Source organism: Canis lupus, chromosome 10 (genome assembly GCF_011100685.1).
Source record: "Canis lupus familiaris isolate Mischka breed German Shepherd chromosome 10, alternate assembly UU_Cfam_GSD_1.0, whole genome shotgun sequence".
NCBI classification, from domain to species: Eukaryota; Metazoa; Chordata; class Mammalia; order Carnivora; family Canidae; genus Canis; species Canis lupus.
The window spans coordinates 16,454,061-16,480,014 of NC_049231.1; the positions used below are offsets into that span (position 1 = coordinate 16,454,061).

Sequence of the window (25,954 nt, forward strand, 5' to 3'; positions counted from 1 at the left end):
ATTTAGCACTTTAGAAAGTCCCCGTTTAAAATTTTTTTTAAAAAAGATTTTGTTTATTTATCCATGAGACACACACACACAGAGAGGCAAAGATACAGGCAGAGCGAGAAGCAGACTCTATGCAGGGAGCCCAATGTGGGACCCAATCCCAGGCCTCTAGGACCAAGCCATGGGCCGAAGGCAGGTGCTAAACCACTGAGCCATCCAGGCATCCTCTAGAGTCTCCTTTAGAAAATGAATAACAGCCAACAATCAAGCCACTGACTGGGAGAAAATGTTTACAAATCATACATCTGATAAAGGACCTGTATCACAATATATACAATTCAAATAAGGAAATAAGCAACCGAATTGAAAAATGGGCATATGATTTGAATAGAAATTTCACTAAAGAAGATATGCAAATGGATAATAAGCATCTGAAACTCAATATCATTTGTCTTGAGGGAAATGCAAATTAAACTTACAATCAGGGGGCACCTGGGTGGTTCAGTGGTTGAGCGTCTGCCTTCTGCTCGGGGCATGATCCCAGGGCCCTAGGATTGGGTCCTGCATCGGGGTCCCTGCATGGAGCCTGCTTCTCCCTCTGCCTGTGTCTCTGCCTTTCTCTCTGTGTCTCTCATGAATAAATAAAATCTTAAAAAAACTTACAATCAGGTGTTACTACATATCTTTAAAAATAGCCGTAATAAACAAAAGTCAAAATCAAGCATTTGTGATTGTGTGAAGAATTTGGACCCTTCATATGTGAAGGAATTACTGGTGGGAATATGAAATGGCAGAAATTTGGAAAACAGCTTGGTTGATACCAGATAACTCAACAATTTCACTTGTAGGTACAAAGAAATGAAAACGTTTGTCTCATAGTGACATGGAAACAATTTGAATGTTCATCAATTAGTAAGTGAATAAGCACACATGTGGTATATCCATATAATGGAAAACTATTTACTAGAAAAAGGAATAGTGAGAAGCGCTACAACAGGGATGAACCTTAAAAACATTATGCTTAATGAAGATAGGTAACAAAATACTACATGATATATGTTTCCATTTATATAGAGTGTCCAGAAAAGGCAATTTTATAGACAGAAAACAGGTTAGTGGTAGCACCAGGGATTAGAAGTGTTGATTGACTGACAGTGGTCATCAGGGAACTGTTTGGATTGATGGAAGTGTGCTGAAACTGGATCATGGTGGTGGTTGTGAAACTCTATTACTTTTCTAGAATTTATTCAGTAGTAGACTTAAAATTGATGACTTCTATCTATAGTGGTTAAATTCTATCTCAATAAGACTGTTAAAAGTGGGTATGTGGAGTTTTTTTATTTTACATGTTGATCTTTTAAATGTACTAGTCCTTTAATTCTTTGAGAAAGATGCAGCCCTTTTGATTCTTTGAAAGCTTGTACCACTTGCTTGTTCCTCAGAGTATAAATAAAGGGATTCATCACTGGGGCAACTGAGGTGGTAAGCACTGACACCACCTTATTAATAGCAACCCCTTCTTTTGCATGAGGTTTGATATAGATAAAGTTGCAGCTTCCATAAGTAATAGAAACCACAATTATATGGGAATATCAAGTAGAAAAAGCCTTTTTTTTTAGGACAAAAGACAGAAGGAAATCTGAGAATGGTCCTGATGATGTATGTGTAGGACAGAATTACACACACCAAGGTGAAAATGAGTGTCAACACAACGAGGACCAAGACAAATCGCTCAATAAACTCTGTGTCTGAGCAGGTAATCTTCAGGATGGGAGCAGCATCACAGCCATAGTGATCTATGACATTGGAGTCACAAAACTCGAGCTTGAAGCTCATGATATAGGGTAGGAGGATGATGAGCAAAGCTAACATATAACATCCAATAAGGAACTTGATGCAGAGCCTGTTGTTCATGATGGTCATGTAATGCAGGGGTTTGCAGATGGCCACATAGTGGTCATAGGACATGGCTGTGAGGAGGCAAATTTCAGTCACACCCAAGACAATAACAAAAAATAATTGAGTGGCACAAGGATTATAGGTAACTGTATTGTTAATCAAGGGTATGCAGATATTTCAGAATACAGACAGTGGTAACAGAGACTTCTAGATATGAGAAATTCTGGAGAAAGAAGTACATAGGAGTTTTCAGACAAGAATCTACAAATGTGAGGGTGATGATGGTTAAGTTTCCAATTACACTCAGCAGATAGGTGATGAACAAAAAGACAAAAAGCAGAATCTGTAGATTTGAGTCATCTGTCAGTCCTACCAGGATGAACCTTTTTAGTACTGTATACTTTTTTGTCACCGACCTCCGACTTTTGCATATTCTGTTGGTAAAAATGAGACAGAAATTGGACATGAGTAGAGTTCAAATGGTTTGAAATTGTGGGTAGAGTGAGGATGCCAGGCAAACCAATATTATTTCATTTGACAGTATGATTGCTTTGGTGGCTTGTGCTACTCTGAGATTCAGACAGAAGTGTGACCAGAATGCTGGTATTAAACATTCTTACCATTATATCAATGATGTCTCTGACATAAGGACTTCTAGATTAGAAAAACAACCAACTCCCCCACCTCCTGCAAAAAATAAGCAAGCAAGCAAGCAAACAAACAAAACCCCTGGGAATGAACCTCTTTCAGATGAAATCAGCTATGTAGAAAACAAAAACAGTCACAGAAACACTATCACGAATCATATAATGGTAGCAGAACAGCGTAACTACATTGGTTTGAGTATGGACTCTGAACCTTGATTATCTGGGTTCAAATTATGATTCATTCAGCATATGACTTTAGGCAAATTCTTAATCTCTGCACTTTGGGGTGCTTTGGTGGCTCAGTTGGTTAAGTGTCTGACTCTTGATTTTGGCTCAGGTAATGATCTCAGTGTTGTGAGATCGAGCCCCACATTGCTCAGGGATGGGTATGGAGTTTGCTTAGGATTATCTCTCTGCCCCTCTCTTGGTGCCTCACATACTCTCTTTCCCTGTCTTTCTCTAGCTTTCAAAAAATAAATTAATAAATAAACATTAATCTTTGTGCTTCAATTTCTTCATATGTACACAGTGGAGAATAATTGAACTTATCTCATAGGTTTGTTAAAAGGAACTAATGAGCTAATACATTTAAATCACTTGGAAAATTGGCATGTAATAAGCACAGTATAAGGGATTCCATTGTTTTTATTATTATATACAAGGTTTTAGAATTATTGGTGATAAGCCTTCTGGTCATGAATACTACAAAACTTTTTTCAGTGGAATGTAAATAGAGTTGCTTATAATGATAGATGTGAAGTTCCTACAGCTCCTCTTCAAGCTTCTCTATTAGTCTGTCTTTCCTGAGCTCCTTAGGCAAATATGATGATTTAAAATAACTACTGCCTTGATAAACTTTTCACTTTCAAAACTGGAAAACAAAACAAAACAAAGCATCATCTACATAACAATGAGGGTGCTCTTTTATTAGCTATCATTTTCTATTTCAAACACTTTAATGACTTCTGTCTGAACTTGGAATGAAACCCAAATTCTCTACTATGGCCTGCAAATTTCCACATGCTGTATGCATTGCCCTGAATATCTCTCCCATCTCAGCTTTTTCTACTTTATATCTCATTAAGCACGTCCCATTTTTAGTGGCCTTTTTCAGTTCTGCCAACTTCATGTGTCTGTTTTCCATATTTTTTTTTTTTTTTTAGGTCTCACTGACACTATACCCTCTTCAAGAGGAAGTCTTAGTGCTCTCTAAACAAACACATGAATTTGGGGCTTTTAGTAATGCACCACTTTACTCTTTGTAATTACCTATTTTCTTTTTAACTTGTTAATCTCTGTCCCCTTACTAGACTACAAGGCCATGAAGGTCATGTTTGTTTTGTTCACTATGCTCAATGGCGTGTCCAGGAATGTGTTTGGTACTCAGCAGGAGTTTAATAAATGTTCTTCGGTAAATAAGTAGGACCAAGCATTTTATACATGAAAATAATTTGCTGATTATACTTTAACTGAAACATCGTTCATCCATTTCTAGTTATTGCTTATCTTTGATAATAGGTCTCAAAACCTATGAAAACTGTTTTTGACATCAGATAGGATGTCTGGCAAAAGACCTTATCTTGACATAAGGTAAAAAGATCATTTTTTACCAGTACATCCCCTGAACTGACTCCTGGCCTGTCTACTTATGCCAAAGATTAAATCAGACAATATTTTTTTGCATTATTTTGGATTAATATGCGGAATCATTTTGTGGAAATGAGACGCTAAAGGATTGAATTCCATAGGGTCCTTTCTAGCTCCTGACACCAATACCTCTAATTCTCCACTAGGAGGTTGATTGAAGCTGCTGGAAACTTAATTCCTGGATAAACACAATACAGTTGCCAGGGTTATTTTTGAAATTGGTAGTGGTGAAGGGTTAGGATTTGAGAATCAGTCAGATTAGGGTGCAAACAAAGGTTCTGAAGTACTCCACTTCCTTCAGTTTCATCATACATAAAAAATGCAGATATTTACACCTTTTTCTTCATTGAGTTGTGGTAAGGATTAAGTAAGATTAAACACAAAGTTCTTAGCATAGCTTTAGGGATATTATTAATATTAAATAAAGGTTGAATATTTTTGCTCTTTCTTCTTTTTACCTTGAACAGGAGTTGTTTCTCACATGGTGCTTGATGTCTTTTCCTCTTTGGTTAGATGAACTTTGGATCCCTTTCTACTCTTTTCCAACTGCAACCTTATTAATATCTCTCCAAGACTCCCATAAAGTCTTGGAGAGATTTGTACCCAGCTTGATATTATGAAGATTTCTGGAATCTCATGAGTAGTGTTACCTTGGAAAGTCTACTAATTCATAAGGTTCTTACTGGAAGTAATATACTGTATGTTCTCTTCTTTCCAAGTCCATTTAGTATTTGTCATTTACTCTTTGCGATTTGTAGAATAGCATGCTGATGATATTTCTAATTTATCCACCTCTTTTTTATTTGCACTTACTCCCCAACTGCACATAACCTTCAAATTCTCTTCTGGGCTGGTCTTGACTGACTTTTCAAAAACTTGTGCCATTTCAGAATAACTGTATTCAAAGTACCCTATATCCATCTTTTCCACATTCTATTTGTGTTCTCCTATGTCTCCTTCCTTCCTTCCTTCCTTGGTACTCAGCAGGAGTACCAAACAAAACAAAGCATCATCTACATAACAATGTAGATTGTTCCGTCCTTCCTTCCTTCCTTTTTTCCTTCCTTCCTTCCTTCCTTCCTTCCTGCCTTCCTTCTTCCCTCCCTCCCTCCCTCCCTCCCTCCCTTCCTTCCTTCTTTTTAAAGTGGGAGAGAGAGGGAAAGGAGGGAGAGAGGGAAAGAGAGAATACCAAGCAGGCTCCACACTCAGTGTGGAGCTAGGCTTGATCCCACAACCCCAAGATCATGGCCTGCGTAGAAATCAAGAGTTGGACGCTTTTCTATTTCTTCCTGTTCCAGTTTTGGTAGTTTGTGGCTTTCCAGGAATGTGTCCATTTCTTCTAGATTGCCTACTTTATTGGCATATAGCTGTTCATAATATGTTTTTAAAATCGTTTGTATTTCCTTGGTGTTGGTAGTGATCTCTCCTTTCTCATTCATGATTTTATTAATTTGAGTCTCCTCTCTCTTCTTTTTAAGAAGGCTGGCTAATGGTTTATGTATCTTATTAATTCTTTCAAAGAACCAACTCCTGGTTCTGTTGATCTGTTCCACAGTTCTTCTGGTCTCGATTTCGTTGAGTTCTGCTCGAATCTTTATTAACTCTCATCTTCCGCTGGGTGTAGAAGCTGTCTGTTGTTTTTTCTCTAGCTCCTTTATGTGTAAGGTTAGCTTTTGTATTTGAGTTCTTTCCAGTTTTTGAATGGATGCTTGTATTGCGATGTATTTCCCCCTTAGGACTGCTTTTGCTGCATCCCAAAGATTTTGAACGGTTGTATCTTCATTCTCATTAGTTTCCATGAATCTTTTTAATTCTTCCTTAATTTCCTGGTTGACCCTTTTATCTTTTAGCAGGATGGTCCTTAACCTCCACGTGTTTGAGGTCCTTCCAAAGTTCTTATTGTGATTTAGTTCTAATTTCAAGGCATTATGGTCTGAGAATATGCAGGGGATGATCCCAATCTTTTGGTATCAGTTCAGACCCGATTTGTGACCCAGTATGTAGTGTATTCTGGAGAAAGTTCCATGTGCACTTGAGAAAATGTGTATTCAGTTGAGTTTGGATGTAAAGTTCTGTAGATATCTGTGAAATCCATCTGGTCCAGTGTCTCATTTACAGCTCTCATTTCTTTGGAGATGTTGTGCTTAGAAGACCTATCTAGTATAGAGAGAGCTAGATTGAAGTCACCAAGTATAAGTGTATTATTATCTAAGTATTTCTTCATTTTGGTTATGAATTGATTTAAATATTTTGGAGCTCCCAAATTCGGGGCATATATATTGGGGATTGTTAAGTCTTCTTGTAGATAGATCCTTTAAGTATGATAGAACAGGCCAATAAAGAGGGAGGAAATTGAAGCAGTCATCCAAAACCTCCCAAGACACAAAAGTCCAGGGCCAGATGGCTTCCCAGGGGAATTCTATCAAACGTTTAAAGAAGAAACCATATGGGATCCCTGGGTGGCGCAGTGGTTTGGCGCCTGCCTTTGGCCCAGGGCACGATCCTGGAGACCCGGGATCGAATCCCACATCAGGCTCCCAGTGCATGGAGCCTGCTTCTCCCTCTGCCTGTGTCTCTGCCTCTCTCTCTCTCTCTCTCTCTGTGACTATCATAAATAAATTTAAAAAAATTAAAAAAAAAGAAGAAACCATACCTATTCTACTAAAGCTGTTTGGAAAGATAGAAAGAGATGGAGTACTTCCAAATTCGTTCTATGAGGCCAGCATCACCTTAATTCCAAAACCAGAAAAAGACCCCACCAAAAAGGAGAATTACAGACCAATATCCTTGATGAACAGGGATGCAAAAATTCTCAACAAGATACTAGCCAATCGGATCCAAGAGTACATTAAGAAAATTATTCACCATGACCAAGTAGGATTTATCCCTGGGACACAAGGCTGGTTCAACACTCGTAAAACGATCAATGTGATTCATCATATCAGCAAGAGAAAACCCAAGAACCATATGATCCTCCCATTAGATGCAGAGAAAGCATTTGACAAAATACAGCATCCATTCTTGATCAAAACTCTTGAGAGTGTAGGGATAGAGGCAACATTCCTCGACATCTTAAAAGCCATCTACGAAAAGCCCACAGCAAATATCATTCTCAATGGGGAAGCACTGGGAGCCTTTCCCCTAAGATCAGGAACAAGACAGGGATGTCCACTCTCACCACTGCTATTCAACATAGTACTGGAAGTCCTAGCCTCAGCAATCAGACAACAAAAAGACATTAAAGGCATTCAAATTGGCAAAGAAAAAGTCAAACTCTCCCTCTTCACCAATGACATGATACTCTACATAGAAAACCCAAAAGCCTCCACCCCAAGATTGCTAGAACTCATACAGCAATTTGGTAGCGTGGCAGGATACAAAATCAATGCCCAGAAATCAATGGCATTTCTATACACTAACAATGAGACTGAAGAAAGAGAAATTAAGGAGTCAATCCCATTTACAATTGCACCCAAAAGCATAAGATACCTAGGAATAAACCTAACCAAAGAGGTAAAGGGTCTATACCCTAAAAACTATAGAACACTTCTGAAAGAAAAAGGAAGACACAAAGAGATGGAAAAATATTCCATGCTCATGGATTGGCAGAATTAATATTGTGAAAATGTCAATGTTACCCAGGGCAATGTACACGTTTAATGCAATCCCTATCAAAATACCATGGACTTTCTTCAGAAGGTTAGTACAAATTATTTTAAGATTTGTGTGGAATCAGAAAAGACCCCGAATAGCCAGGGGAATTTTAAAAATGAAAACTGTATCTGGGGGCATCACAATGCCAGATTTCAGGTTGTACTACAAACCTGTGGTCTTCAAGACAGTGTGGACTGGCACAAAAACAGACCCATAGATCAATGGAACAGAATAGAGAACCCAGAAGTAGACCCTGAACTTTATGGTCAACTAATATTCGATAAAGGAGGAAAGACTATCCACTGGAAGAAAGACAGTCTCTTCAATAAATGGTGCTGGGAAAATTGGACATCCACATGCAGAAGAATGAAACTAGACCACTCTATTGCACCATACACAAAGATAAACTCAAAATGGATGAAAGACCTAAGTGTGAGACAAGATTCCATCAAAATCCTAGAGGAGAACACAGGCAATACCCTTTTTGAAGTCAGCCAAAGTAACTTCTTGCAAGATACATCTATGAAGGCAAAAGAAACAAAAGCACTAAAAAAAAAAAAAAAAAAAAGAAACAAAAGCAAAAATGAACTATTGGGACTTCATCAAGATAAGAAGCTTTTGCACAGCAAAGGATACAGTCAACAAAGACAACCTACAGAATGGGAGAAGATTTTTGCAAATGATGTATCAGATAAAGGGCTAGTTTCTAAGATATATAAAGAACTTATTAAACTCAGCACCTTAGAAACAAACAATCCAATCATGAAATGGGCAAAAGACATGAACAGAAATCTCACAGAGGAAGACATAGACATGGCCACCATGCACATGAGAAAATGCTCTGCATCACTTGCCATCAGGGAAATACAAATCAAAACCACAATGAGATACCACCTCACACCAGTGAGAATGGGGAACATTAACAAGGCAGGAAACCACAAATGTTGGAGAGGATGTGGAGAAAAGGGAACCCTCTTACACTGTTGGTGGGAATGTGAACTGGTGCAGTCAGTCTGGAAAACTGTGTGGAGGGTCCTCAAAGAGTTAAAAATAGACCTGCCCTACGACCCAGCAATTGCACTATTGGGGATTTACCCCAAAGATTCAGATGCAATGAAACGCCGGGACACCTGCGCCCCGATGTTTCTAGCAGCAATGTCCACAATAGCCAAACTGTGGAAGGAGCCTGGGTGTCCATCGAAAGATGAATGGATAAAGAAGATGTGGTTTATGTATACAATGGACTATTACTCAGCCATTAGAAACGATAAATACCCATCATTTGCTTCAATGTGGATGGAACTGGAGGGTATTATGCTGAGTGAAGTAAGTCAATCGGAGAAGGACAAACATTGTATGTTCTCATTCATTTGGGGAATATAAATAATAGTGAAAGGGAATATAAGGGAAGGGAGGAGAAATGTGTGGGAAATATCAGAAAGGGAGACAGAACATAGAGACTCCTAACTCTGAGAAACGAACTAAGGGTGGTGGAAGGGGAGGAGGGCGGGGTGTGGGGGTGAATGGGTGATGGGCACTGAGGGGGGCACTTGAGGGGATGAGCACTGGGTGTTATTCTGTATGTTGGCAAATTGAACACCAATAAAAAATAAATTCGTTATAAAAAAATAGAATTGGACGCTTAACTGACTGAGCCACCCAGGTGCCCTACTCTTTCCTTCTCTTTAAAAAATTTTTTTCAGTATAGCTGACCCACAATGTTACATTAGTTTTAGACGAGATCGGGCGCGTTCAGGGTGGTATGGCCGTAGACTACATTAGTTTTAGAAGTACAACACGGTAATTCAACTTCTCTATATATTCTGCTATGCTCACCACAAGTGTAGCTAACATCTGTTACCATACAGTATGATTGTTGACTATATTCCTTATGCTGTGTCTTTTATTCCCATGATTTATTCATTCCATAACTGGAAGCCTTATCTCCCACTCCCCTTCACTTATTTTGCCTATTCTTCCACACTTTTTCTTTCTTTCTTTCTTTCTTTCTTTCTTTCTTTCTTTCTTTCTTTCTTTCTTTCTTTCTTTCTTTCTTTCTTTCTTTCTTTCTTTCTTTTCTTTTTCTTTCTTTCTCTCTCTCTCTCTCTCTCTCTCTTTAAAAAGAATTTATTTATTTTCATGAGAGAAACAGAGAAAGAGGCAGAGACATAGGCAGAGGGAGAGTAGGCTCCATGCAGGCAGCCTGATGTGGGACTCGATCTCAGTCTGTGATCATGCCCTGAGTGGAAGGCAGATGCTCAACCACTCAGCTACTCAGGCATCCCCTTACTTCTTTCTTAAAAACAAGATAAATAAAACTTTAGATTGATGGATACCAGTCCCCTTTATATATTATTACCTGTGGATCATGAACAGCTTAAATGCAGCTGATATTGTTGGCATTTTGTTCAATCCCCTAATTTTGAGGTTGAGAAGTTGTAAGTTATTATTATGTTAATATATATGATATATATATATATATAATATAACATAGATTATTACTGGCTGGCTTATTAATGACAGGAAAATGAATTTGTCTCCTGAATCCCAATTACATATATCTATTTAATTATATGGATGTGAGAAGAAAATTTCAGGAGTCTATTTTTCTGGTCTCCAGATTTTCAAACTAATGTGTTCTCCAGCTTCTTCAATAAGTAGTCCACTTTTTTTCTGTCCCAGGGTTTCTACCATTCTTTTGGAAAACCTAGTAAGTAAACAATTTGCTATATGAAAGATTAAATACTTAAGTAAATCTGGTCATAACCTTCTTGTTACTGTAGAATTAGAAAATGGATCAATGCTAAGCTTTCTAAAGCTGGCAATAACTTTGAACTATCAATTCTAGAGATAGTTTTAATTGAAAAATAGACTTCTGATGATGAAATTCAATCTTATAAGAGATGCTTCTGGGTATGGAAATCCATTTTTCTCTCTTCAAATTAATTTTCAAATCTTGCTAGGATAACAGCTAACATTTCTAGAACATTTACTAAGTGACAGATATTGTGCTAAATGTTTTACGTGGTTTATCACAATTAATCTTCACAGCAACTCTCTGAGTTATGTCGTATTATAATCTACATTTTATAGATGAGGAACTTGAGGATCATAAGTTCTAGGTATCACCTAAGGTACCATCTGGGGTATCATCCGATCCACCTGGGGTAAAGTAGGGAAATGGAAACAAGTGGTTTGACTTCAGAGACTTAGCTTTTAAATATTTCAAATTAATGCCTTTTAATTTGTTTACTTCACTCAAGTATAAGCTTATCATGATTGGACAAATGGAGAGGACATGGATAATTGACTTCTCCTTGCTTTTGTGCTCCCTGACCCCCACCTTTTTTTTGAAGAGATAATCTTTTATATGATGCCACCTCTGCTTCCCTAACCACAGTTAACTATTTCAGTTAGTTAACTATTTGTACCAGAATTAGAGGCAATAGTAGGAAGACAATTGCTCTTCAACAATCTAAAATTAATCACATTATAGCTAACCAAACATTTCCCATCTGTATTCATTGTCTCTAGGGCTCCTGATTTCTCTCTTTATTTAAATGGAACAGGATGCTCCCAGAAGACTCCAATTAGTTTTTTGCAAGAATGGATTTCACCTGGTTGTTGGAAAATATTTCTGAGAAATAGCCTTGAAGTGTATTTCCCTTGAGTCTAAGGAAACATGGTTTTTCCCTTCCCAGTGAGGGATGGACCATGTGCTTTTGCACTGTATAGCTCTCCCCTGGTTTTCAGATAATATTACAGGGAAGTACAACAGCCTCTGGCTCTTGCTATCTGCTACAAGGCACCATCCCAAGGAATAGAGAGTCATGTAGATCCTGATCACAGGATACCAAATGTTAAAGGTGATAGGTCAAGTCTCTGGACCCCAGCTGTCTTTCCATCCTATCTACCTAATTCCATCTCTTATTTTGATATAGATTTCAAATGCCTTCAATTGATATCTGACTGAGTACTCATTACCCCGGGCTATACTTTGGGTCCTAAAATTTTTCTTACTTTTTTTCTGTCAGTATTTAATATTTCTTCATATCCCAATGTCACCATTGAACAATAGCATATAATAGCATATAAATGTCTTAATGTGTTGATTGACCACTAACTTAATGTGTTTACACACATGGGGACCAACGTGTTGTAAAACATAAAGCACATGAAAGAAGGTTATATTATCAGCCTGGAGATTAAAGCTGTGTGTTATAGAATATTGGAGGAGACATTTTTATTGGATTGAGAGAAAGGGCTTCCTCAGTATCTTTCATAGGTGACTTGACTGTATCCTCTATAAATCATCTGTTTCTGTTATTAACCTATGTACCTCCCATGAATGGTATCCAAAGATCTTACAGAAAGTCATGTCACTTACCATAGAACAAGGTAGTATCTCAAAATTACTATTGATTCTTCTAGAGTATTGTCAACGTTACTTAGCACCCAAATTTTATTCTATTAGTTCCCAGATGGTGAATATATGTTAAAACTAACTTAATTATATTTACCTCTCTTATGGTCTTTCATGGCTTCTGAGCATACTTTAACCAATGTCTTTAGTATGACTCAAAGCTTGACAGGAATAATGACTAGAAAGTATTAAGTATAGGGCTTATCACATTCTTTCTGTATACCCCCACACTAGCTCTCACAAAAATTCTTCAAGTTCTCCTCAGGAACTCATACCCATTAATTCCCAGTCACCTTTTCTCTTAAGAAGTTTAAAAGACAAAAATTCCAAATATACAGTTTCATTCTCTCAATAGGAAAAATCTTCATGTATTCTGGTTAAGTGAGTTCTTAATATATAAGAGCTCTCTGCATTCTGGGAAATCACTATTCTAGCTTTTTTGAACAGGGAGACAAGGTCTCCCACTAAATTTTACATTTACAAAAATAGCAATAGTTATATCCATTTAGGATGCAACAGGTGTGGAGGGATCAATTAAGTGAACGAACAAAAGATTCCCTTGAGAGTACAGGTTCAAAAGTCACTAGTTAATCTACAGTGTAATGAACTAGAATGAATTCTTTCCAATAAAAGCTTTAAGTATCTATCAGAAGGAAGAGTGTCTTTGGAAACAGGAAGATGTAACAATAGGTTATGTGCAAAATAATGAGTCAGATGAACCATCAGAAGGTTAGATTAGAAGGTTAGATTCTCTCCATATACCTAGGGATATTTCAGCTGAACTCAAGAAAGAAGCTGCTCAGAATTTGCTGAGGGAATCTGGATTTGGATGAAGTCCTGTCACTCTGTGTCACAGTGGAAACGGTTCCCTCCCTCTATTCTAAGCAGCTTTTCTTCCGGTGACCATTCTTTATTAAGACATCACAAACAATCAGGGAAATTTGTGTTCATTTTTCTCATTTTTGACTTAAGTTTCAAGATCAGTTGTTGTCCATGTTGGTCAAAGGGCACAAACTTGGAGTTATGTGGGATGAATAAGTCTCAATCTAATGCACATTATATGAACTATAGTTAGTGATACTGTATTGACTCTCAGAAATTTGCTGAATGCTCTCCATGTGCATGCACACACATACACACACACCTACTCACACATATGAAATTAATGGTGAGAAGATAGGTTAATTAGCTTGACTGTTGAAATAGTTTCATTATGTGTATGTATACCAAATTATCATATACACCTTAAATATATAAAATTTAATTTAAAAAAGGTCAGCTGCTGTCCAACCCAAAACAAAAATTGATGCAAATAGTATAGTATTATAACTTTATATATATGATTTTGTTTATTTATTTAATCAATAATTTTTATAGAATATTTTCTCCATTCAGTACACTATTATATATTTCATTGAGGTAAGATAAATGTAGGAGTATCTAATGTTACATAACATAGTTACATAAAATATAGTTTATATTTTAGCTAGGTAAATAATATTAATTGAGCTCTTCTTTGGCCTAGTTCTGTGCCAAATACTCTTATTGTATTGTCTTTTATAATCTTAATCACAACATTAGTACGTGGGTTATATGACTATCTACATTTTATGGTTGAAAAATTGAGAAGTTGAAAATTAAGAAGCTAAATAATTTTCCCAAGGCCATGTATTTGCTAAGAGAGTTTAGACTTGAACTCATGTTTGCCTTATGACAAAGTCCAAGCTTTCTAAGTGCACTACATTATCTCTCTATGCTTCAAAGAACAAGGGCTTAAAGATAATCTGATTAATGATGGGCAAGAAGGGGGTCATAGTGAGACATTTTTCCCCATAACTCTAGCAGAAATTTACCTCAAAATAGATGTATACTTTTTGAGGAATTGAATGTATTTCAACGATTAACCCAGAAGGATCAAACTGTTTCTAAATAACTTAATTGCATCATAGAACACAAGAATATTTATAGAAATATTTATAGAAACACAAAAATATTGAAGACCCAACAAGGCAAAAATCACCATGTGTAGAATCCAATAAAAGTTATCAGACATGCAGAGAAGCAAAATGTGTGTGTGTGTATTTTTTATATGCACATATATTCTTATTTTATATATATTTATATATGTTATATATATAATAATTTTACACACATAAAGCATGAGGAAATAAATTAGTTAATTGAAAGTGACCCAACCAGGGATCCCTGGGTGGCGCAGCGGTTTGGCGCCTGCCTTTGGCCCAGGGCGCGATCCTGGAGACCCGGGATCGAATCCCACATCGGGCTCCCGGTGCATGGAGCCTGCTTCTCCCTCTGCCTGTGTCTCTGCCTCTCTCTCTCTCACTGTGTGCCTATCATAAATAAATAAAAAAAAATTAAAAAAAAAAAAAAGAAGATGTGGCCTACGTATACAATGGAATATTACTCAGCCATTAGAAATGATGAACACCCACCATTTCCTTCGATGTGGGTGGAACTGGAGGGTATTATGCTAAGTAAAGTAAGCCAGTTGGAGAAGGACAATCATTATATGGTTCACTCATGTGAGGAATATAAAAAATAGTAAAAGGGATTATAGGGGAAAGGAGAGAAAATGAGTGGGAAAAAAACAGAGAGGGTGACAAACCATAAGAGACTCCTAACTGGGAAACAAATAGCGTAGTGGAAGGGGAGGTGGGCGGGGGGATGCGGTGACTGGGTGATGGGCACTGAGCGGGGCCCTTGAGGGGACGAGCACTGGGTGTTATGCTATATGTTGGCAAATTGAACTCCAATAAAAATATACAAAAAATATGTAGCAAAAAATATGTGACAACAGAAGGGGCAAAATGAGAGTATATTATAAGATTCTTACACTACATCTGTAATGGTGTTAACATTATAAGATTCTTACACTACATCTGTAATGGTGTTAACATTATTTGAATGTAAACTCTTATCAGTTAAAGATCTATTAACCCTAAAGATGTTTTGACCCTAGAGTAACCATGTAACAAAACAAAAACCTGGAATGCATAATGATAAGTTAAAGAAGCCAGTCTGAAAAGACTACATACTGCATGACTCCAACTAAATGACATTCTGGAAAAGGCAAAACTTTGGAGACATAAAAACAATCGGTCATTACCAGGGATGAGCAAGTAATTTTTGGGCAGTGAAAATAGTGATCAGCACTAAGGCAGGAAAATATAAGAATCATGTCAATTGAACATGAAGCATTAGAATAGTTTTTATTTTCAGATGACATGATCATTAATATAGAAAGTCAATGGGAAACACAAAATTGATGCTAAAACTGTAATATTTGGGGTAAATCCCCAGCAGTGCAATTGCTGGGTTGTAGGGCAGATCTATTTTTAACTCTTTGAGGAACCTCCACACAGTTACCATTTGCTTCGAGGTGGATGGAACTGGAAGGTATTATGCTGAATGAAATAAGTGAATTGGAGAAGGACAAACATTATATGGTCTCATTCATTTGGGGAATATAAAAAATAGTGAAAGGAAATAAAGGGGAAAGGAGAAAAATGAGTGGGAAATATCAGAAAGGGAGACAGAACATGAAAGACTCCTAACTCTGGGAAATGAACTAGGAGTGGTGGAAGGGGAGGTGGGCGGGGAGTGGGGGTGACTGGGTGATGGGCACTGAGGGGGGCACTTGATGGGATGAGCACTGGGTGTTATTCTATATGTTGGCAAATTTAACACCAATAAAAATAAATTTATAAAAATAATAAAAAATAACATAAAACTAATAAGTGAGCTTAGGACAGTGACAAGATACAAGGTCAATTTATAAATATCAATTGAATTTCTATATACTAATAATGAATAATTGGAATATAAAAATAAAGAGTATAGTTTACATAAAAATATGAATTACTTAGGGATAAATCTGACTGAAGTTGTGTAGTTTTTGAAATGCTTAAAACTATAAATCAGGGCAGCCCTGGTGGCGCAGCAGTTTAGCTCCTGCCTTCAGCCCAGGGTGTGATCCTGGAGACCCCAGATCCAGTTCCATGTCAGGCTCCCTGCATGGAGCCTGCTTCTCCCTCTGCCTGTGTCTCTCCCTCTCTCTCTGTGTGTCTTTCATGAATAAATAAATAAAATTTAAAAAAATTATAAATCATTGTAGGAGGATTACGGAAGGCCTAAATAAATGGAGAGAGAGAACATATTCATGGATCAGAAGACTTAATAGTGTTAAGATTGCAATCCCAATCAAAATTCTAACGGGCTTTCTTTTTCAAGAGAGAATTTAACTAGCTGGCATTTAATATTTATGTGTAAAAGCAAAGGACCTAGATAGACAAAACAATTTTGAAGAAAGAAATTTGGAGGGCTTATGATTCTCCATGTTAATTGTCTATTTGTGTCAGGAGCAGTATATTTCCAGTTATCTAGATTTAAACTCTCCAAGTGACTTTCCTTTCACTTTATATTAATCAGTAAGTAAATAACACTAATTATTTCTAATTTTTATATCTGCCTTAAACATTTTGCTTAGGTAGAAAGATTTGAAAAAAAAAAAAAAAAAAGATTTGCCCAGGAGTTTTGAAGTATATTCTCATTAATTGGTTTAATCTAGTTTTTTGTTTTTAAAGAAATACTGTCTGCTTACTTTTTTTGTGTCTGAGTTCTCTTATTTGTAATGCAAAAATGATAATGATAATTTGTTCATAATAATGAATAATAACAATAATTGATGATAGTGAGATACAACATATACTGGTTTTGATTCTATTATTACTATCCGTGTTTCTTAGAATAATGCCTGGGACATAGTAAATAGCATAAATGCAATTAACTATTTCACTTGATTACAGGGAATTCTCTCTTGTATTGAAAGCACAAATGATCTGTGCCACTTATGTGGCATTTCAGTATCTTTTGCCTCATGCAATTTCTTCTATTGTTAACTTTTCATGGCTGTATTTTATATACTGATTTGTTGTCCTGTGGCAGATTTACTTTGTTGTATTTTTTACACTGCATAGAAAAATGTTGGACCTACATTTAAATATTTATTAAACTATATACAAAACATGCATTGAAGGCCAGATAATTTCTAGAGCTCCTTCTCAGGAGAAATGATGACTTGAACAAGAGACATTAACTTTCTGGGGAGCTTTTTAAAAAAAAATTTTTTTTTTAGGTTTTTTAATATCAAAAGTAACAAAATATTTTCTCTCTTCAGAGCAGCCTCTTTGGGATCAATTGTACTGACAAACAATACATTCTCTGGGGAGTCATGATTCTGAGAGACTAATAAAGATCCTTTATTGCCATCCTCAATAACAAAAGTTCAAGAGATGTTTAAGAGAAGTCATCACAGGGATACTGGTGAGGGTAGTGAGGAAGTTGCAATGGGAGGTCAAACACAGGTCACCAGCAGGTTAAAGAAAAGAATGAGAGAAGCAAAACAGTGGGGTTGAATGACGTCCTTGCAGTGAGCAGCCTGCAGGACAGATCTTTAAATTTCTTTATGCTGAGTGAAATAAGTCAATCGGAGAAGGACAAACATTATATGTTCTTATTCATTTGGGGAATATAAATAATAGTGAAAGGGAATATAAGGGAAGGGAGAAGAAATGTGTGGGAAATATCAGAAAGGGAGACAGAACATAAAGACTCCTAACTCTGGGAAACAATCTAGGGGTGGTGGAAGGGGAGGAGGCCGGGGGTGGGGGTGAATGGGTGACAGGCACTGAGGGGGGGCACTTGATGGGATGAGCACTGGGTGTTATTCTGTATGTTGGCAAATTGAACACAATAAAAAATAAATTTATAAAAAAAAAACAAATTTTCTTTCAAACCCATCACTTAAACAAAACAAAACAACCCATCACTTAAGCCATACATTTTTCAGCATGGAGAAAATATGGTCTCATTCATTTGGGGAATATAAAAAATAGTGAAAGGGAATAAAGGGGAAATGAGAAAAATGAGTGGGAAATATCAGAAAGGGAGACAGAACATGAGAGACTCCTAACTCTGGGAAACGAGCTAGGGGTGGTGGAAGGGGAGGTGGGTGGGGGGTGGGGGTGACTGGGTGATGGGCACTGAGGTGGGCACTTGATGGGATGAGCACTGAGTGTTATTCTATATGTTGACAAATTGAACACCAATAAAAATAAATTTATAAAAAAATAGTTGTCACTTAACTTGAGGACTGTATTTATTTTTTAACAGACTTATTTATTTTATTTTTTGTATTTTTTTATTGGAGTTCGATTTGCCAACATATAGCATAACACCCAGTGCTCATTCCGTCAAGTGTCCCCCCTCAGTGCCCATCACTAGACAATATTTTTAGAATAATTTTAGATATGCAGAAAAATTGTGTAGGTAGTATAGCTGGTTCCCATATATCATATGCTCAGTTTCTCCTATTATTAACATCTCACATTAATATGATGGATTTGTTACAATTAATGAACCAATGTTGATGTATTATTTTAAAATAAAATCTATAGTTTTTATTCAGATTTTCTGAGTTTTAACCTTTCAATATATTTTTTTCTATTGCAATATCTCATTTAGGATACCACATTACATTTAGTTGTTATGCTATCTTTTTGCTCCTCTTGACCATGACAGTTTCTCACACTTTCCTTATGTTTGAAGACTTTGACAGTTTTGAGAGTTACTGGTCAGATATTTTATAGAATACTCCAGTTTTGAAATTTGTCTGATGCTATTGGGAAGACCACAGAGGTAAAGTGCATTTTTATTGTCAGTTTTTCCACTGTAAAGTTTTCTCTTTCTTTAGGATGGAGTATCTACACAAATTATTTGGAATACTTCTACATGGGAGGTTTGTCTCTTCTCCCTCACTTATTAATTCATTCAATCAATCATTTATATAAGTATGAATTATTGGATATCTATTTTATTCTTTGGGTTATTATCTACTACTATTCCATTTATTTTCTTATCCAAATTGTTCCAACTTTGGCCATTAGAAGTTCTTTTAGTGCTTTCTCTGTTTCTTGGACATACCTCATCAATGTGATTATATTTATTTTTATTTTCCAAAAAGAGCATACTTAAAGAAGGGTTCTAGACACCAAGGGAAGGAGTGGATTTGGGAGGTCCTGTTTACATAGAAGCATCATCTTTTTCCTTTTTGAGGGTGGAACACAAGTTCCATGAGGTCAGAAACCTTGTCCTATCTGTTTATTAAGAGTATCTGGAATATGGTAGTATGTTGGATGAATAAATTAAAGAATGATGACATGTCTTAGATGGAAGCAGGAGAAATAGTGTGAACAATTGTAGTGTGAGGTTTAAGTGATACCAAATTAGATTATATCTAATTACGGACACCTGGGTGGGTTATTTGGTTAAGCATCTGCCCTCAGCTCAGGTCATGGTCTCAGGGTCCTGGGATCAAGTTCCAAGTTGGGCTCCCTGTTCAGTGAGGAGTCTGCTCTCCTTCTCTCTCTCTGTCCCTCCTCATTGCTTGTGTCTCTCTCTCTCTGCTCTCTCAAATAAATAAATTAACTCTTCCAATAGATATTTTAAAAAGATTGTATCTAATTAGGAAGGGAGAATGTGGTTTCATTAGAATTGTTGGAGCAAAGTTAAGTCAAACAATGAGGAAATATTAATAAATATTTCTGTCATATATTATTGAACTATATGAGACTTCTTATAAAAAGAGTTCAGGTCAGATGGTTAGATCTGTACAACTGACACCTAGTGTAGAGGTGATAAACTGGAATTATTATGAAGATAATTTTGAAATATTTCCTTTGTCAAAGATATTTGCCCTTGTTTCAGGTATACAGCAAAGATAGAGACAAGGTTAAACATATAGAACATATACAATGCAAACCAATTGGGAAATAACAAAATATGTGGAATTAACAAGAATTCCTATGGGGTGTATAGAAATAGAACATTGTTTTTGGAAGAAAGGATGAGGGGAGGGAAATGGAAGATGAATTTGAGTGGGGCCAGGGAAATCACTTATGTTTGAATAGGGTATAAATGGATTTGATTAGGGGCAAACGAAGGATATTTCAGGTAGGTAACTATCATGTGAAAAGCTTATATTTTGGATTAGGGTTAATGTTGAGGATTTGCAGAAAATGTTTGGATTAGTGAAGTTGAACATAGATTCTTCACAACTCCTGATTACTAAGAGAATGAGTTTCAAAATTAAGAACGAGAAGATTCTAGAAGATTTAAAGCAAGAAGTGAACTAATTAAAATACTGTTTTAGGATAATAAATACTGTGATACTGCTTAGGATGACTAATACAGAGAAGAGATTATAAATGCAATATCGTTAGGAAGTTGTCAAGATAATTCTGGTTGAGAGATACAATTTTAGATTAGAAGTATGACAGGAATGATAAACAAGAACTTTTTGACGGAAGAAAATGATAACACTGAGTGACTGAAATAAAGGATTTAGAAGGAAGAGCTGAGGAAGAGTAGGCTAACATAAAAATTTGCCCCTTCCGTGTAAAGGCAACCTACACATAAAATTAGGTTCAACAAAGTTCTGAGTTCAAACTGGGCAAAGTATAAAGTCATGATCAATTTCAGTAATATTTGAGTTATGTTTGGGAACTGGTGTTGGGTCCAAATGTGACCTCAGTTATTTGATGCACTACCTCCAGTTCCAAAGACCTGACAAGATGCAACTCTTTTTCATTTTCTCTTACTGAGCAAGTGAGCAAGAGGAGGATATCTCATTATCCAAATCAGAAGTAGAGGATTATCTTTCATGAACCTACTGAATTTCCAATATTGGACCTATCCAAATGCACTTGGTTCTTGAATGGCAAATTAGTCAGGATAGGTTTTTTTTTTTTTTTTTTAGGATAGGTTTTTGAATCTACAATATTCTTATCTTTCTTCATCATCGTCCAAACCAAACAATGAGATTCATAGACAACCTCTGTTAAGGATTCATGACTCAGGTGATCAACCCAACTACTAAACATCTACATCTATCATGTAGATGTATGCTTAAGTTAATTTTCAGAAGGGAAGCTGGGGAACATGTAGTGGGATTTTGTTGGTTTTTAAAGAAATTTTAAATGAAAAAAGAGGAAAGGCCTTGGAAAAGAGAGTTCTATTTTCCTTGAATATTTTTGAAGTATAGAAGAAACTTATATGATGGTCATTACCTTGTATGAACAACTGAAAATAAGAAGTACAACATAAAAATACATTTGAGCAGTTGGATGATGTTTAATAAGCATATATATATATATAGTATGAAAACACACAACTTTCACAATTACTGTTTCTATCCTTTGTTATTTTATTTTATTTTATTTTATTTTATTTTATTTTGTTTTATTTTATTTTATTTTATTTATTTTTTTGTTTCTATCCTTTGATAGAAAAAAGTCCAACGATTTGGTCCAAGCTTCCTGAATGACTATTACTTTTTTCACCCACATCTCCCCCCTTTTTTTCTAAGTCTATTTTTATTTTCTTTAACATTTATTTATTGTATATTTTTTTTATTGGAGTTCGATTTACCAACATATAGCATAACACCCAGTGCTCATCCTGTCAAGTGTCCCCCTCAGTGCCTGTCACCCAGTCACCCCAATCCCCTTCCCACCTCCCTTTCCACTACCCCTTGTTCATTTCCCAGAGTTAGGTGTCTCTCATTGTTTGTCACCCTCACTGATATTTCCCACTCATTTTCTCTCCTTTCCCCTTTATTCCCTTTTCACTATTTTTTATATTCCCCAAATATATAATATATAATGTTTGTCCTTCTCCGATTGATTTACTTCACTCAGCATAATACCCTCCAGTTCCAACCACGTTGAAGAAAATGGTGGGTATCTGTTGTTTCTAATGGCGAGTAATATTCCATTGTATACATAGACCATATCTTCTTTATCCATTCTTCTTTTGATGGTCACCAAGGCTCCTTCCACAGTTTGGCTATTGTGGACATTGCTGCTATAAATATTGGGGTGCAGGTGTCCTGCCGTTTCACTGCATCTGTATCTTTGGGGTAAATCCCCAGCAGTGCAATTGCTAGGTCATAGGGCCACTCTTTGAGGAACCTCCACACAGTTTTCCAGAGTGGCTGTACCAGTTCACATTCCCACCAACAGCTTTTTTTCAGACTATATCTGGATTGTATCTTCAGTAGTCAGTCTGTGCTAAGCAACCAAATGCCCCTTCTCAAATTAGCAATATTTTTGATGTTTTAGTCAAGGCTCCTAATCTCTAACATTCTTCTTTTTTAGAAATTGAGGTAAATTGGTATATATCATTATATGTTTCAGGTATACAGCATTAAGATTGGCATCTGTATACATTACAAAGGGATTACCACCACAAATCTAGTTACCATCCACCACCATACACTTGGCCTCTTTCACCTATTTTGCCCATCCCTCACTAACATTCTTCTTAAATTAAGGGATAATGTAAGTCTGGATATTGAAGAAGTTATCTAAGTAGGGCTTAGTTGTGCTGCCCCTAAATTCAGTCTTGTTCTCCTTGAGTCTATGTTTAAACGCCATCAAGCTATGACAGTAGAACACATTCAGTACTCGGAAAACTATTCTTTCAATTCTGTAGTCATATCATATTTCATGATATAGTACACTCAAAAAATTTCCAGAATGGGCAGTGGAAACTTTTTTGTGGAAATATTTGTTAACCATTTATTTGGCAAATTCATGGATGGGTTATTCAGATTTAAATTTAATTTAACCCCGCCTCAAAAAAATCAATTGTCTCTTACTTCTTTGTGAGAAATACAATCCATTTTACTGTGTCTTTGAAGGCATCTTTCACTTGTTTGTTTCGAAGTGTATAAATGAATGGGTTAAACAAAGGAGCAACTGAAGTAGTGAGCACAGACACTACTTTATTAATAGCTACTCCTTCCTTTGCTGAAGGTTTGATGTAGATGAAGATGCAGCTGCCATAAGTGATGGAAACCACAATCATATGGGAAGAGCAGGTGGAAAAGGCCTTTTTCCTTTGTTGGGCAGAAGGGAATCTTAGAATGGTCTTAATGATGTAGGTATAGGAGAGGACTACACACACTAAGGTAATAATGAGTGTCAGCACGGCAAAACTCAGAACAATTCTCTCGATTAAGACTGTGTCTGAGCAGGTTATCTGTAAAATTGGAGATGCATCACAGCCAAAATGATCAATCACATTTGAGTCACAGAATTCCAGCTGGAGGCCCAGGCCAAGAGGTGGGAGGATGATTAACAGGCCAGCAAACCAACAGCAGAGAACGAGGGTAGTGCAGACTCTGTTGTTCATGATAGTTGTATAATGCAGGGGCTTGCAAATGGCCACATAGCGGTCATAGGACATGGCGGCAAGGAGAAAAAATTCTGTTGCTCCAAAGAGGACAACAAAAAATAACTGGGTGGCACAAGCATTATAGGAAACAGTATTATCTCCAGTGGTCATAGTATACAGGAATCTGGGAATACAGACAGTGGTGAATGAGACTTCTAAGAAAGAGAAATTTCGGAGGAAAAAATACATGGGAGTTTTAAGATGGGAGTCCACCAGTGTGAGGGTGATAATGATGAGGTTTCCAGTTACACTCAACATGTAGGTGAGAAACAAAAATACAAAGAGTAGAACTTGTATTTTTGGGTCATCTGTCAATCCTAGCAGGATGAATGTTGTTACTGCTGTATGATTTCTCATCACTGCCTTGCACCAGGAAGGATTTTGCCTGGAGAAAGAAGTGTCATAAGAAGCTAGTACTGGAACCTGAAGGAGGACATTCTGGCAAGCCTGCTCACATGCACTTTCTTCTTTTAGTTAATTTAATTTGTTAGCATAGAGACATCTATGGGAAAGGTTTAGTATGGATCTTGTGCTTTTAACTAGAAAGCATATTTCCAAAGATGTCAAATAAACACAAAACAAAACATAAATCATATGTCTGATTTGCAGTTTCTCAGCAATATTGCCTTTTGTACAGATTTTATTTGTCTTTATCCTGGAGGCAGTTATGTCAGTTTTCAGCACCCCCATCCTTATTTTCTTTAGTTTTTTTCACACCATACTGAAATGCTCCATTTTCAAAACCAAGAAGGATCTGTTATTTTGTATTTTTTTGTGTTTTAAAATTAAAACTTATTTTTTTGGAGCAATCTTAACATCACAGCAAAATTGAGGGGAAGGTACAGAAATATTCCATATGCTTCTTGCCTTTACAAATGCATAGCCTCTCCTGTTACTAACACCCCCCACCAGAGTGGTACCTTTGTTACAAATGATGAACTTATATGGACACGTCAAAGTACATAATTTACATTATGGTTCACTCATGTTGTACATTCTATGGATTTGGACAGATATTTAGTATCTTATATTGATCATATTTTGTCATATGCAGAATTTTAACACTAGAGCATTCATTTATAGTTAGTTCCGCTCTCTGTACCTTCAATTATTTCTAAATAGGGAGATAAAAACTTTAAAATACAAAGATGTAGTTTTGTTTTTCACCCCATGTTTAGGCAAATGAAAGTATTTTTAAGCCAGGCTGGGACTACTTAGGAGGGGTTTCCTGAAGTGGTATAATGAAATTTTTTTCTGGAACTTAAATATAAACCCAATTTATCTGTACTTTATATATAAGTCCTGTTGTAGTGTTTTGGGTCCTGGATGGAGTCCAGAGGGGATGATCTGTCCAATTTGCTCTTTGCCAGCCTGATTGGCCTGACCAACTCAGTGTTCTTCACAGCACTCAGCCTTCAGAATCTGTCTTAGGGTTTATCTTAGTGACCTCTTTGAACAATTTGTGTTCTTGCCTGCTTCAATTCAACTTTCCTCACTAGTAAATCAGCTCCCTAACCCTACAGCTTATGTTCTCTGAGTTTTGATATATGTAACTTGCCCAAACAACATCCAGAAACAAATGGACACAATATGAGCCAATCTTTGTAGCCATAGTATAAAGTACCTACCTTTCTCAGTGACATTTGTCACTGTCCATTTCTGCACCTCCAAGGAGTGTTAAGCCTCCCTATACCCCAATGTACATTTCTTCCCCCCAGAAATCTCTTTTAGATAGGTGCTCAGGAAATTCCCTCCCCTCCTTCATGTCAAAACTTAGCCTCATTGAGGTTTGTGTTTCAAGCAGCTGCTTGAAGGTATCCAGGTATCCATCCTGTAAAAAAAATCGGTAAGTGCAACCTCACTGGGAATATCAATAGTTAACAGTAACTTGATATATTGTCCAATAATATGTCTTAGGGTTTTATTGGGGGTAAATGATTGTTAATGAGCAACTTTAGGCATAACTCAGTGTTTGTAGGGAAATCCTATACACTTGTACATGAGAGTGAAAACTACTTTTTTATGTTTCAAAAAATTGTCCTAGTTGTATCCAGTATATGTTTTCTGAATAGAGAATCAAAATTACGTTAGGTTACTCTTGCATTGCTCAAGTAAATAATCTACATTTATTCATTAAAATAAATATCTAATAAGCCTCTGTTATTTAAAGAACATAATATGAGAGAGTGGAGCTCCAATCATTTGCAGGTTGAGCTCCCTCAAGGAGCTTTCTGGCTGCCCGTAGAAGATAGTATTTCATTTTGGTGCATACTCAGTGACATGGTAACACAAGATAACAGTGAAAATATAGCTGTGGATTTCAGATGACAACTATTCTATGCTTGTTCCTTGGTAATTGATCTTAGCTATTAGATAGCTA

The 25,954-nt window shown here is 36.5% G+C and overlaps 1 protein-coding gene and 1 pseudogene across 1 annotated transcript; both read right to left on the reverse strand.

Moving 5' to 3' along the window:
* On the reverse strand, window positions 1,344-2,293 carry OR6C253P (olfactory receptor family 6 subfamily C member 253, pseudogene; annotated as a pseudogene).
* On the reverse strand, window positions 22,993-23,931 carry OR6C2F (olfactory receptor family 6 subfamily C member 2F). Its single transcript, NM_001389175.1, is given in 1 exon segment — window positions 22,993-23,931. A coding segment is annotated over 1 exon segment (939 nt).
* Between the last annotated feature and the right edge of the window lie 2,023 nt (window positions 23,932-25,954).